Below are 13,535 nucleotides of genomic sequence, written 5' to 3'. Positions count from 1 at the left end.
TGATGGTTGGGGAGATGAACACTGGGAGGGTGAAGGGATGGAGGGATGGATGGATGGATGGATGGAAGGATAGATGGAGGGATGGATGGATGGAGGGATGACACATGTAGGGCAGTTTGTGGTGATTTGGAAGATCAGATCAATGATTTGATGGTTGGATGATCCAATGGAGGGAGAAGTTAAGGAGCTGAAGGAGAAAAAGAGTGAAAAGATGTGATGGCAGTGATGGGAGTGATGGATGGATAAGAGAGATGGATCATGGATGGATGGGTGCTTAGGTAGATGATGCATGGACAAGCAGATGGCCACGTCAATCACCATTCCCCCTCCTTCACATCCACAGCAGAGCCAGAGGAGCCGCCCCAGCACTCAAAGGAACCCCAACCCGAGGCCCCCCAAACTGAGTCTCCCCCACCTGAGGTGCCCCCAGTGCAGGCAGTGCTGGGGGAGCTGAGGGTCTCCAGCGTCACCCCCAACTCCGTGGGGCTGCAGTGGAGCGTCCCCAAGGGCCCCTTCGACTCCTTCATGCTGCAGTACCGGGATGCCCAGGGCCAGCCCCAGGCCCTGCCCATGGATGGCGAGTCCCGCTGGGTGACAGTTCCGGGGCTGTCCCCGTCCCGCCGGTATCGCTTCCACCTCTACGGGCTGCAGGGTGGGAAGAGGATCCACCACGTCTCCACTGAGGCCACCACAGGTGAGGGGAAGGGTAGAGGGATGGGTTGATCATGGCATCCTATCCCCATCTCATTCCCTCCCACCACTGGGAACCACTGAGCTTGGTACCATCCAATTGATCATCGAGCCTTCAACCACCCATTCATCAACACCTGTTGTCATCCCCCATCCTCTTCATCATTCCCCATCACCACAATGACCTTCACCCTTCATTGTTATTCTCATTCACCGTCCATCGATACAATGATCATCATCTGTCTTCATCCATCATCATCATCATCATCATCATCATCATCATCATCGTCCATCCATGATGGATCAAGAATGGAATGGCTGAGTGGATTCCAGACCTGATGGTGGGTGGGTTCCTGCCCAGATGGATGGCAGGAGGTGAATGGGTGGATGAATGGTTGAATGAATGTGGGAAAGCCAGGATGGATGGAGCTTTCCTGGTGTCTTTATGTGTGTTCTTATGGTGCAAGTTTGTCCATGAGAAATGGGAATGACAGGGGTAGAGGCCTGGAGTGATGTGAGGATAAAGAGCCAGAGATATAGATGTGGGATGATGTGTGGAGTTGGGATGGGTGCGAGACAGGAAGGAACCGAGGGATGGATGGATGGATGGATGGATGGATGGGCGGATGGATGGGCGGATGGATGGGCGGATGGATGGGCGGATGGATGGGTGGACGTGTTTATGGACGGGTGCAGGTTGAGATGAGCCCATGGCTGGTTTGTGCCCTGGGTGAGTGGGGCAGGAGGGGTGAGGGGTGGTGTGGAAGGACAGAGGGGAGGCTGAATTTGGCCTTGATGGGTAGATAGAAAGACAGGCAGTTGGTTGATCTCCACGTCCTGCCTCGTTCCATCTCCACACAGCACCAGCCTCCCCCTCAGAGGCTCCCCCAGCTGAGGACTCCCCGTCTGAGGAGCACGAGCAGGAGCCCCAACCAAGTTTGGCACCCCTGGCACGGGCAGTGCTGGGGGAGCTGAGGGTCTCCAGCGTCACCCCCAACTCTGTGGGGCTGCAGTGGAGCGTCCCCGAGGGCCCCTTCGACTCCTTCACGCTGCAGTACTGGGATGCCCAGGGCCAGCCCCAGGCCCTGCCGTTGGATGGCGAGTCCCGCTGGGTGACGGTGCCGGGGCTGTCCCCGTCCCACCGGTACCGCTTCCACCTCTACGGGCTGCGGGGTGGGAAGAGGATTGAGCGCGTCTCCATCGATGTCTCCACGGGTGAGGGGGAAGGGCACAGGGAGGAAGGGTTGGAGAGATGAGTTTTGGGACAGAGGGAGGGATGGAGAGACAGACACAGAGATGGATGATGGATGGATCGATGGGTGGAATGGTGGAGGATTCATGAATAGAAGGGTGGGCCAATTAACACAAGGATCATTGGAGAACTGGACAGTGACAGGATGGATGGAGAGTTGGGTGGATGGAGGGTGAGTGAATCAGCGCACCAGTGGGTAGGTGGGTGGAAGAAGCCTGGATGGATGGACGGATGGACGGGTGGATGGATGGAGGGAGGGATGGATGGATGACACATGTAGGGCAGTCTGTGGTGATTTGGAAGATCAGATCAATGATTTGATGGCTGGATGATCCAATGGAGGGAGAAGTTAAGGAGCTGAAGGAGAAAAGGAGGGAAAAGATGTAATAGGAGGGATGGGGGCTGGATGGATGGGAGGGATGGATCATGGACGGATGCGAGGTTTGGTAGATGATGCATGGAGAGGCGAATGAACAAGCAATGCTCACGCCCATCACCATCCCCTCTCCATCACAGCCCCGGCTGAGCCAGAGGAACCGCCCCCACCCTCAGAGGAGCCCCAACCTGAACCCCCCCAAACTGAGGCTCCCCAACCTGAGAAACCCCCGGCGCGCGCAGTACTGGGGGAGCTGAGGGTCTCCAGCATCACCCCCAACTCCGTGGGGCTGCAGTGGAGCGTCCCCGAGGGCCCCTTCGACTCCTTCACGCTGCAGTACCGGGATGCCCAGGGCCAGGCCCAGGCCCTGCCGTTGGATGGCGAGTCCCGCTGGGTGACGGTTCCGGGGCTGTCCCCGTCCCGCCGGTACCGCTTCCACCTCTACGGGCTGCGGGGCGGGAAGAGGATCGAGCGCGTCTCCATCGATGTCTCCACAGGTGAGGGCGAAGGGCACAGGGAGGAAGAGTTGGAGAGATGGAAGTAGGGATGTAAAGAGGGATGTATGGGTGGAGGGTTGGATGTAGGGATGGAACAACGCAGGGATCAAGGGGATCCCACCACCATCACATCCCTATTGGCTAATGAGCACCCACCAAGCCCAGCACCATCCAGTCAACCATCAACCCTTCCAACAGCCTAGTGAGCAGCAGCCACTGTCAGCCACCATCATCATCATCATCATCATTACTTTAATATCAACTCATCATCCATCATCATCCATCCATCACCCACCATCAGTCCCCAACTGTCACCCACCATCATCATCATCATCATCCATTCACCATCATTATATGATCATCATCTCATCATGCATCATCATCCTCCCATCACCCACCACCAGTCCCTACACCCCCAGCTGTTCCCAAATTCCCAACCCTGTTTCACAGTTTGGGAATGATGGTTGGGGAGATGAGCACTGGGAGGGTGAAGGGATGGAGGGATGGATGGATGGATGGATGATGATGGAGGATGGATGGATGGATGGAAGGAGATGAGATGGAGGATGAGATGGATGGAGGGATGACACATGTAGGGCAGTTTCTGGTGATTTGGAAGATCAGATCAATGATTTGATGGTTGGATGATCCAATGGAGGGAGAAGTTAAGGAGCTGAAGGAGAAAAAGAGTGAAAAGATGTGATGGCAGTGATGGGAGTGATGGATGGATAAGAGAGATGGATCATGGATGGATGGGTGCTTAGGTAGATGATGCATGGACAAGCAGATGGCCACGTCAATCACCATTCCCCCTCCTTCACATCCACAGCAGAGCCAGAGGAGCCGCCCCAGCACTCAAAGGAACCCCAACCCGAGGCCCCCCAAACTGAGTCTCCCCCACCTGAGGTGCCCCCAGTGCAGGCAGTGCTGGGGGAGCTGAGGGTCTCCAGCATCACCCCCAACTCCGTGGGGCTGCAGTGGAGCGTCCCCAAGGGCCCCTTTGACTCCTTCACGCTGCAATACCGGGATGCCCAGGGCCAGCCCCAGGCCCTGCCCATGGATGGCGAGTCCCGCTGGGTGACAGTTCCGGGGCTGTCCCCATCCCGCCGGTACCGCTTCCACCTCTACGGGCTGCGGGGTGGGAAGAGGATCCACCACGTCTCCACTGAGGCCACCACAGGTGAGGGAAAGGGTAGAAGGATGGGTTGATCATGGCATCCTATCCCCATCTCATTCCCTCCCACCACTGGGAACCACTGAGCTTGGTACCATCCAATTGATCATCGACCCTTCAACCACTCATTGATCAACACCTGTTGTCATCCCCCATCCTCTTCATCATTCCCCATCACCACAATGACCTTCACCCATCAACGTTCTCATTCACCATCCATCAATATGATCATCATCATCATCATCATCATCATCATCATCATCATCGTCCATCCATGATGGATCAAGAATGGAATGGCTGAGTGGATTCCAGACCTGATGGTGGGTGGGTTCCTGCACAGGTGGATGGCAGGAGGTGAATGGGTGGATGAATGGTTGAATGAATATGGGAAAGCCAGGATGGATGGAGCTTTCCTGGTGTCTTTATGTGTGTTCTTATGGTGCAAGATTGTCCATGGGAATTGGGAATGGCAGGGGTAGAGGTCTGGAGTGATGTGAGGAGAAAGAGCTAGAGATATAGATGTGGGATGATGTGTGGGGTTGGGATGGGTGTGAGACAGGAAGGAAGCGAGGGATGGATGGATGGATGGATGGATGGATGGGCGGATGGATGGGCGGATGGATGGATGGATGGATGGATGGATGGATAGGTGGACGTGTTTATGGACGGGTGCAGGTTGAGATGAGCCCATTGCTGGTTTGTGCCCTGGCTGAGTGGGGCAGGAGGGGTGAGGGGTGGTGTGGAAGGACAGAGGGGAGGCTGAATTTGGCCTTGGTGGGTAGATAGAAAGACAGGCAGTTGGTTGATCTCCACGTCCTGCCTCGTTCCATCTCCACACAGCACCAGCCTCCTCCTCAGAGGCTCCCCCAGCTGAGGACTCCCCGTCTGAGGAGCACGAGCAGGAGCCCCAACCAAATGTGGTACCCCCGGCACGGGCGGTGCTGGGGGAGCTGAGGGTCTCCAGCGTCACCCCCAACTCTGTGGGGCTGCAGTGGAGCGTCCCCGAGGGCCCCTTCGACTCCTTCACGCTGCAGTACCGGGATGCCCAGGGCCAGCCCCAGGCCCTGCCGTTGGATGGCGAGTCCCGCTGGGTGACTGTGCTGGGGCTGTCCCCATCCCGCCGGTACCGCTTCCACCTCTACGGGCTGCGGGGTGGGAAGAGGATTGAGCGCGTCTCCATCGATGTCTCCACGGGTGAGGGGGAAGGGCACAGGGAGGAAGGGTTGGAGAGATGAGTTTTGGGACAGAGGGAGGGATGGAGAGACAGACACAGAGATGGATGATGGATGGATTGATGGGTGGAAGGGTGGAGGGTTCATGAATAGAAGGATCATTGGAGAACTGGACAGTGACAGGATGGATGGAGAGTTGGGTGGATGGAGGGTGAGTGAATGAACGCACCAGTGGGTAGGTGGGTGGAAGAAGCCTGGATGGATGGACGGATGGATGGGTGGATGGATGGATGGACGGCTGGATGGAGCCTGAGTGGATCCCGGGATTCATGGATCAATGAACTGGTGTGAGGGAGAAGCGTCATGGAGAGGGGATATGAGGAGGGAAGTGCAGTGGATGGAGAATGGATGAGGGCTCCTGGATTGGATAGGTGAATAGGTGGAGTGGGACTCTTGGGATGGGTCAGTGGATGGCCAGGTGGATGGATGGATGAAGTAATGGATGAAGTGATAGATGGATGGATGGACAGATGGAGGGATGGATGGAGGGATGGATGGATGGATGGATGGATGGAGGAATGGATGGATGGATGTAGGGAAGTGTGGATGGATGGATGGATGGGTGGATGGTTGGATGGATGGATAGATGGATAGATGGGTGGATGGATAATCTAGGAAATAGAGTTACGTTGGGAAGGATGGATGGATGGACGGATGGAGGGATGGATGGATGGATTCATGGTTATATGTATTGATGGATGGATGCTGCAGGAGATGGAGTATGTTGGGAAGTATGGATGGATTGATGGATGGATGGATTGATTGATGGATGGATGGATGAAGGGAGGGACAGATGCATGGATGGATGGATGGATGGATGAACTGAAGGATGGATGTGTGGATGGACTGATGAATGGATGAATGGATGGATGGATTGATGGATGGATGAATGGATGGATAGGTTGATGGAAGGATGGATGGATTGATGGATGGATGGATTGATGGAAGGATTGATCGATCGTGGATTAATGGGTTGATGGATGGATGGATTGAGGGATGGATGGATGGATGGATGGATGCTCCAGGAGATGCAGTTATGTTGGAAAGAATGGATGGAGGACGGATGATGGTGATTGTTGGTCAATGGGAAGATGTGAAGTATCAATCATTGAACAGATGTTTCTTGGGATTGGTGGGTGCTTGATGATGGGTGATGATGTCATTGGGGAGAAGGAACAGCGAGTGGATCTGGGCTGGGAAACTGGAGACTGGAGGTGGGGGGATGGCTGGTACAGTGGGAGGGTAGAGGGAGGGATGGATTGGTGGTTGGTTGGGTAGCTGGATGATGGATGATGATGATGAAGATGATGATGATGGATGATGAATGGATGATGATGACGATGGTGGTGATGGTGGATACGATGGGTGTTGGTCAGTAGGTCAGTGGAAGGCTCGAAGGTTGACTGGACAGTGCTGAGGTCAGTGGCTGCTCCATGGTGGGTGGGGATGGGATGTTGGGGAGAGGGTGGGGGCAGACAGTGGATGACGGATAAAGGATGGTTGGGTGGATGTTGGATGGGCATGTATATGGACACGTGGCTGCAGATGTTCATCACCTTCCCCTCTGCATTGCTGCCACAACTGACCCAGATGATCTGCTCCCGCCCTCGATGGACCCCCAAACTGAGGCCCCCTCAACTGAGGCACCCCCAGCTGAGCACCCCAAAACTGAGAACCCCCCACCTGAGGTGCCTCCGGTGCGGGCAGTGCTGGGGGAGCTGAGGGTCTCCAGCGTCACCCCCAACTCCGTGGGGCTGCAGTGGAGCGTCCCCGAGGGCCCCTTCGACTCCTTCATGCTGCAGTACCGGGATGCCCAGGGCCAGCCCCAGGCCCTGCCGTTGGATGGCGAGTCCCGCTGGGTGACGGTGCCGGGGCTGACCCCGTCCCGCCGGTACCGCTTCCACCTCTACGGGCTGCGGGGCGGGAAGAGGATCCAGCACATGGCCACTGAGGCCACCACGGGTGCGGGGCTGCAGGACACCCCCGGGGCCTGTCTTGGAGTGGGGCTGTGTTTGGGGGGCTGGGCTGTACTGGAGGGAACTGGAGAACTGGGGGGACTGGGAGGACCCGGGCCCTGGGCAGGACTGGAGCTGGTGAGGGAGGGGATACTGGGGGCAACTGGGGGGCAACTGGGGACTGGAGGGTACTGGAGGATACTAGAGGGTGAGGGGAGCACAGCACTGGGAGGGACTGTGGGCAACTGGGAACTGGGGCAAACTGGGGACAGCTGGAAGGGACTCAGGGCATCTGGGCACTGGGGGGAACTGGGGACAGTTGGAAGGAACTTGGGGGATCTGGGCACTGGGGGGATCTGGGAGGAACTGGGGGCCTAATAAAACTGATGGGAACTGGGGAACTGGGGGAACTGGGGATTCAGGGGGAATGTGTACAACTGGGAGCTGTGGAGAACTGGGATGAACTGAGGACTGGGGGAACTGGTGGGAACTGGGGACCAGGGGGAACTGGGAAAACTGGGCACTGGGGAGATTTGGGGGAAACTGGGGGGAAGTGGGGGCTGCAGGGAACCAGAGGGTTGGGGGGATGGGGGAACTGAGGGGACCTGGAGCAAAAAGCAAACTTAGGGGGACCGAGGGGAACTGGGGGGACTGGAGATTAAGGGAAATGCAGCACTGGGAAGAGACTGGGGGAAGAACTGGGGGAACTGGAGAGAACTTGGGACGACTGGGAGGGGAGGGGGTGGGAAACTGGGGGGAAAAGGGGATTTGGAGGAACTGGGGAGAACTGGGGGGAAACTGGGGCTTCTCCACTGGGGTGCAGTGGAGAGGTTTTGGGGTGTAAGCACAAGGGTTTTGGGGTGTAAGCTGTTCCCCCCCTCCAACCCCCCACAGGTGCCCCAGGAACCCTCTGGGTGGGCTCCGTGTGGCCCCGCAGTGCCCAAGTGCACTGGGACCCCCCCCGTGTCCCCCCCAACGGCTTCGAGCTGGTGTATGGCCCCCCTGGGGGGCCCCAGCAGGTAATGGGACCCCTCCTAAGCACCCCAACACCCCTCCCCCCCGGGGACCTCTCAGGGAGACCCCAGAGCAAAATTCCCAGGGGCTCTCCAAAAATCCCCAGTAATCCCTCCGGTGGGGGCCCCAGCAGGTAATGGGACCCTCCCCCAAGCACCCCAACACCCCCCTGAGGACCTCCCAAAATCCCCAGGGGACCCCCCCAGGGTATCTCCAAAAATGCCCAGGAACCCCCCCCGGGGAGGGGGGGGGGGCCCAGCAGGTACCAATCCCCCCGAGCCCCAAAAATCCCCCCACTGAGGGACCCCAATAACACCACGGGGGCCCCCAATAACTCCTTGAGGGACCCCAAGAAAACCCTCGAGAGGATCCAACCTCCCCTTGGAGGACCCCAATAACCCCGTGGGGACCCCAAAAACCCCATGGGGGTCCCAACACCCCCCTGAAGGGCCACAAAGCCCCTCAGGGAACACGAATACCCTGAGGACCCAAATAAGGCCTTGGGGAACCCCAATACCCCCCCGGGGGACCCCAATAACCCTTGGGGCACCTCAATAACCTCCCAGGGGACCCCAATACCCCCCCGGGGGACCCCAATAACACCTCAGGGGTTCCCACTTACCCTCCTTCGGGCACCCCAGTACCCTGGGGAACCCCAATACTCCTCCGGGGGGACCCCAATAACCCTCGGGGCACCTCAATAACCTCCCAGGGGACCCCAATACCCCCCCGGGGGACCCCAATAACACCTCAGGGGTTCCCACTTACCCTCCTTCGGGCACCCCAATACCTTGGGGAACTGCAATACTCCCCTGGGGCACCCCAATAACCCTCGGGGCACCTCGATAACCCCCCTGGGGACCCCAATAACCCTTGGGGCACCTCAATAACCCCTCAGGGAGCCTCCAATCCCCCCCCGGAACCCCCAACCCCTCTCCGTGCCCCCCCAGACCCTGCAGTTGCCCCCCGAGGCCAGGTCGCAGCAGTTGTGGGGGCTGGAGCCGGCGGAACGTTACGGGGTGCAGCTGTGGGGCCGGGGGGGGCACCCCCAAACCGCACCCCTCGAGGCCACCTTTGACACCCGTGAGTTAGGGGGCGGGGGAGGGGGGATGGGGGGCTCATTTCGGGAGCACCCGGACCCCGGGGTCCTTTTGGGGATGGGGGATTGTGTCTTTTTGAGGTCACATGGACCCCCGGGTGGGTTCGTTGAAGCGGATCCTTTTGGGGAGGGGTGTGAGTCTTTGTGGACCCCGGGGTGGGGGGTTCGGTGAAGGGGTCCTTTTGGGAGAGGAGTCTGGGTCTTTGGGGATCAACTGGACTCCAGGGTGGTGGTGGGGGTTCGTTGAAGAGGTCCTTTTGGAGGGGAGTCTGGGTCTTTTGGGGTCAAATGGACCCAGGGTGGTGGGGGTTTCGTTGAAGGGGTCCTTTTGAGGGGCAGGGGTTTTTTGGGGGTTGGGGGAGTTTGCCCCTCAAGTGGGGTCAGTGGGTCTTTTGGGGCCACCGGGGCCCTGGTGGGGTTGGCGTCGATGGCGTGGGGAGGGTCTGTGTCCTTTTGGGGAGGGGGCACCCGCACCCCCGGGTCCCCAGAAGCCCCCGCGGTGCCTGAGGGACCCCCCCGTGTCCCTCCCCAGCCCCTCTGCCGCACCCCCACCCCCGGGACTGCACTGAGGAGCAGCAGAACAGGCCAGGCCCTCACGGGGAGACCCTCGTGTTCCTCGGGGGGGACGCGGCCCGGCCCCTCAGGGTCTTCTGTGACATGGAGACCGACGGCGGCGGCTGGCTGGTGGGACTGGGGGCACTGGGAGGGACTGGGAGGGGCGGATATGGGTAGTTCTGTGCGAGCAAGGGGGTCTTGGGGGCAAGGGAGGGGGTTGGGGGTGACAGAGGGGCACTGGAAATGGGTTGGGGGGCTTCCACAGGACACTTTATGGGAGGAAATCGGGGGTCCTGGGGGACAACAGAGGGTTCTGAGGGAGCATAATGGGGGTGTGAGGGGGCATTGGAGGCACTGAGAGGGGACTGGGAGGTTTTGGTGAGGAACTGGGGGGGCACTGGAAGGGAAAGTGGGGGGCACTGGGAAGCTACTTTAGGGGTTTCGGGGGGGGGAAGGTTTGCAAGAGGCTGTGGTGTCACTGGGGAGTCTGGGGTGGAACTGGGGGGCCCCTGGGTGGACTTTGGGGGTGCCCCTGACCCCCTTCACCCCCCCAAAGGTGTTCCAGCGGCGCCAGGACGGGGGCACGGATTTCTGGCGGGGGTGGGAGTCGTACGCGCGCGGCTTCGGGAACATCAGCGGCGAGTTCTGGCTCGGTGAGGGGGTCTGGGGGGCCCAGGAGGGTTTGAGGGTCCCCGGGGTTCGGGAGTCCGGGGGTCTTTGAGGGGGTCCCAGAAATTCGAGGGGACACGGGGGAAGCAACCCCACAGGGGCACCCCGGAATTTGGGGGGGGCCCCCGAGACTTCGAAGGGCTCCCCCCAGCACCTGAGGGGGCCCAGGGTAACTCGGGGAGGGGGGTCCGGGTGGTCCCCAGCAGTTGGAGGGGCAGGGGGAATGTCTTGGGTGGGTTTCGGGGCACAGAGGATGAGGCGCCGACCTGGGAATGCGGGGGGAGGATCTGGGGGAGGAATTCGGGGGGAAGAGTCGGTCCCCAGGAGTTTGGGGGGGGTCTCCAGGAGTTGGGGGGGTCCCCGGGAATATGGGGGAGTCCCCAGGAGTTTGGAAGGTCCCCAGGGGCTTGGGGGGGTCCCCGGGAGTTTGAGGGGACTCCAGGAGTTTGGGGGGGTCCCCAGGGGTTTGGGGGGTTTCCCAGGAGTTTGGGGGAGTCCCCGGAAGTTTGGGGGGTCCTCAGGAGTTTGGAGGGGTCCCCAGGAGTGTGGGGAGGTCCCCAGGGTTTGGGGGGTTCCTCAGGGGTTGGGGGGTTCCTCAGGAGTTTGGGGGGGTCCCCAGGAGTGTGGGGGGGTCCCCAGGGGTTTGGGGAGGTCCCCGGGAGTTTGGAGAGGTCCCCAGGCTTTGGGTGAGTCCCCAGGGGTTTGGGGGGGGCCCCAGGGGTTCAGGGGGTTGCCGGACGGTTTCGGGGTGCAGGGAATGAAGCGCTGCACGCGCTGACGGCCGGGACCCCCACGGAGCTGCGTGTGGACCTGCGGACCCCTCGCGACTCCGCCTTCGCCCACTATCGCGACTTCGCCGTGGGCGGCGCCGAGGAGCAATATCGGCTGCGAGTCGGGACCTTCAGCGGCACTGCCGGTGCGGGGCGGTGGCTGCGGGTTGGGGGAAGGGGGTCCTTGCTGGGTTTTTGGGGTCCTGAGATGTTTCGGTGTTGCTGGAGGGTTCTGGGGAGTCTCCGGTGGATTTTTTGTGTCCCTGACAGGTTTTTGGGGTCCTTGAGATGTTTTGGTGTTCCTGGAGGGTTTTGGGGTTCCCTGGTGGATTGTTTTGTGGCCCTGCTGGATTCTGGGGTTCCTCAGGGTCCTTGTGGGTCCCTGCTGGGTTTTGGGGTTCCCCAGGGTCCCTGCTGGGGTTTGGGTGTCCCTGGTGGATTTTTTGTGTCCCTGCTGGGTTTTCAGGTTCCTCGAGGTCCCTGTGAGTCCCTGCTGGGTTTTGGGGTTCCTCGGGGTCGCTATGGGGTTTTGGGGGAGTCCCTGGTGGATTTTTTGTGTCCCTGATGGGTTTTGGGGTTCCTCGGGGTCACTGTGGGTTTCTGATGGGTTTTGGGGTTCCTGGGGGGGGTCCCTGTGAGTCCCTGCTGGGTTTTGGGGGGTCCCTGGTAGATTTTTTGTGTCCCTGCTGGGTTTTGGGGTTCCTCGGGGTCCTTGTGGGGTTTTGTGGGTCCCTTGTGGATTTTGGGGTTCCTCGGTTTCCCTGTGGGGTTTTTGGGGGCCCCTGGTGGGGGTGTTGACACTACCACCCCACCCCCCCGCAGGCGACGCCCTCTCCTACCACTCGGGAAGCCCCTTCTCCACACGGGACCGGGACCCCCGGGACCCCCGGGGTCCCCGTGAGCCCCCGGGGCACCCCCGGCCCCCCCACTGTGCTGTGGCCTACGGGGGGGCCTGGTGGTATCGGAACTGCCACTACGCCAACCTGAATGGGCGCTATGGCACCACCCGCGACCACCAGGTATGGGGGGCTTGGGGAGGATTTGGGAGTCTAGGGGTCTCCATGGGGTTTGGGGGTGTAGGGGAGATTTGAGGGGATCCCTGGGGTCTATGGGGTTTGGGGGTGTAGGGGGAGATTTGAGGGGATCCCTGGAGGGTCTATGGGGTTGGGGGGGGATCCCTGGGGGTGTATGGGGACCTATCTGTAGGGGTTTGGGGGGGTCTGTAGGAGCCTACAGGGTTTATGGGGTATTGTAGGGCCTGTGGGGATCCACAGGTGTCTGTAGGGTCTTGAGGGGGGAGGGTATGAGTGCCCATGGGAGTCTCTGGGGTTTCTATAGGGTCTGGGTGGTTCTATAGGGTCTGTAGAACCTGGAGTGGTCAGGATGGTCTGTGGGGCTCTCTGAGGGGGTTATGAGTGTCTGTGGGAGTCTGTGGGGTTTCTACAGGCTCATGGCTGTTCTATAGGGATCCACAGGGTCTGTGGAACCTGGGGGGGGTCAGGATGGTCCATGGGGTTCTTGGGGGGGGGGTTATGAGTGCCTATGGGGTCTCTATAGGGTCTAGGCAGTTCTATAGGGTCTGTGGAATCTGGGGGGTCAGGATGGTCTGTGGGGTTCTCTGAGAGGTCTCTGGGGGGGGGTTATGAGTGCCCGTGGGAGTCTGTGGGGACTCTATAGGGTCTGGGCAGTTCTATAGGGTCTGTGGAACCTGGAGAGGTCAGGATGGTCTGTGGGGGTCTCTGGATGTCCTGACCCACCCCCCAACCCCCTCCCCCTCGCAGGGCATCCACTGGTTCCCCTGGAAAGGCTTCAACGTCTCCATCCCCTTCACCGAGATGAAGCTGCGGCCGCAGCGCCCCTGAGGGGGCTTTGGGGACCCCCGGGGGGGGGAATTTGGGGTGCAACGGGGTCTTCTGGGGGCTGGGGGGGTCCCAGGTGGGACTCGGGGAGAGATTGAAGGTGAAAGTTTTATTGGGGGTTAATAAAAGCTGACAGTGATCCCCCCACCCCCCTGTGCCACGGTGATCCCGGTGTTTGGGGGGGAGGGGAGCAGGGAGAGGGGTAAGGGGGCAAACCCATCTCCCCCCAGACTTTTTAAAAGCCTTAAAGGTTTTAAAAGGCTTTAAAAAGCCTTTAAAAGGGTGGTTATGAGCTCTCATGAGCGCCCAGAGAAAGAGCCACACGCTCTGCTCTGAGAGAAATTCTTTTTAATGCAGTGGGAAAAAGATAAAAAAAAAAAAGATTAAAAGAGA

The 13,535-nt window shown here is 59.7% G+C and overlaps 1 protein-coding gene across 17 annotated transcripts in view; it reads left to right on the top strand.

Annotated features, from left to right (window-relative positions):
• The window catches only part of LOC126652311 (tenascin-X-like), a 34,888-nt gene extending 21,733 nt beyond the window's left edge, over positions 1 to 13,155 (top strand). For 9 of the 17 annotated variants that reach the window (XM_050339015.1, XM_050339021.1, XM_050339027.1 and 6 more), the window contains 13 exons: positions 344 to 694; positions 1,552 to 1,905; positions 2,459 to 2,815; positions 3,645 to 3,995; positions 4,830 to 5,183; positions 6,812 to 7,183; positions 8,071 to 8,195; positions 9,141 to 9,273; positions 9,822 to 9,973; positions 10,401 to 10,497; positions 11,268 to 11,429; positions 12,106 to 12,302; positions 13,065 to 13,155. In XM_050339015.1, the coding sequence (XP_050194972.1) occupies positions 344 to 694; positions 1,552 to 1,905; positions 2,459 to 2,815; positions 3,645 to 3,995; positions 4,830 to 5,183; positions 6,812 to 7,183; positions 8,071 to 8,195; positions 9,141 to 9,273; positions 9,822 to 9,973; positions 10,401 to 10,497; positions 11,268 to 11,429; positions 12,106 to 12,302; positions 13,065 to 13,145 (3,086 nt within the window). In that variant the 3' untranslated portion in view covers positions 13,146 to 13,155. The remainder of the gene's footprint in view (positions 1 to 343; positions 695 to 1,551; positions 1,906 to 2,458; positions 2,816 to 3,644; positions 3,996 to 4,829; positions 5,184 to 6,811; positions 7,184 to 8,070; positions 8,196 to 9,140; positions 9,274 to 9,821; positions 9,974 to 10,400; positions 10,498 to 11,267; positions 11,430 to 12,105; positions 12,303 to 13,064) is intronic. The other 8 variants (XM_050339028.1, XM_050339024.1, XM_050339013.1 and 5 more) reach the window with 7 other exon arrangements.
• The last annotated feature ends 380 nt before the right edge of the window (positions 13,156 to 13,535 follow it).

The sequence above is a fragment of the Myiozetetes cayanensis genome, unplaced genomic scaffold (assembly GCF_022539395.1).
Source record: "Myiozetetes cayanensis isolate MyiCay16 unplaced genomic scaffold, myiCay2020 scf76, whole genome shotgun sequence".
Classification (NCBI taxonomy): Eukaryota; Metazoa; Chordata; class Aves; order Passeriformes; family Tyrannidae; genus Myiozetetes; species Myiozetetes cayanensis.
Note: the sequence above shows the minus strand (reverse complement) of the source record. Positions and strands in the feature narration are given on the sequence as shown.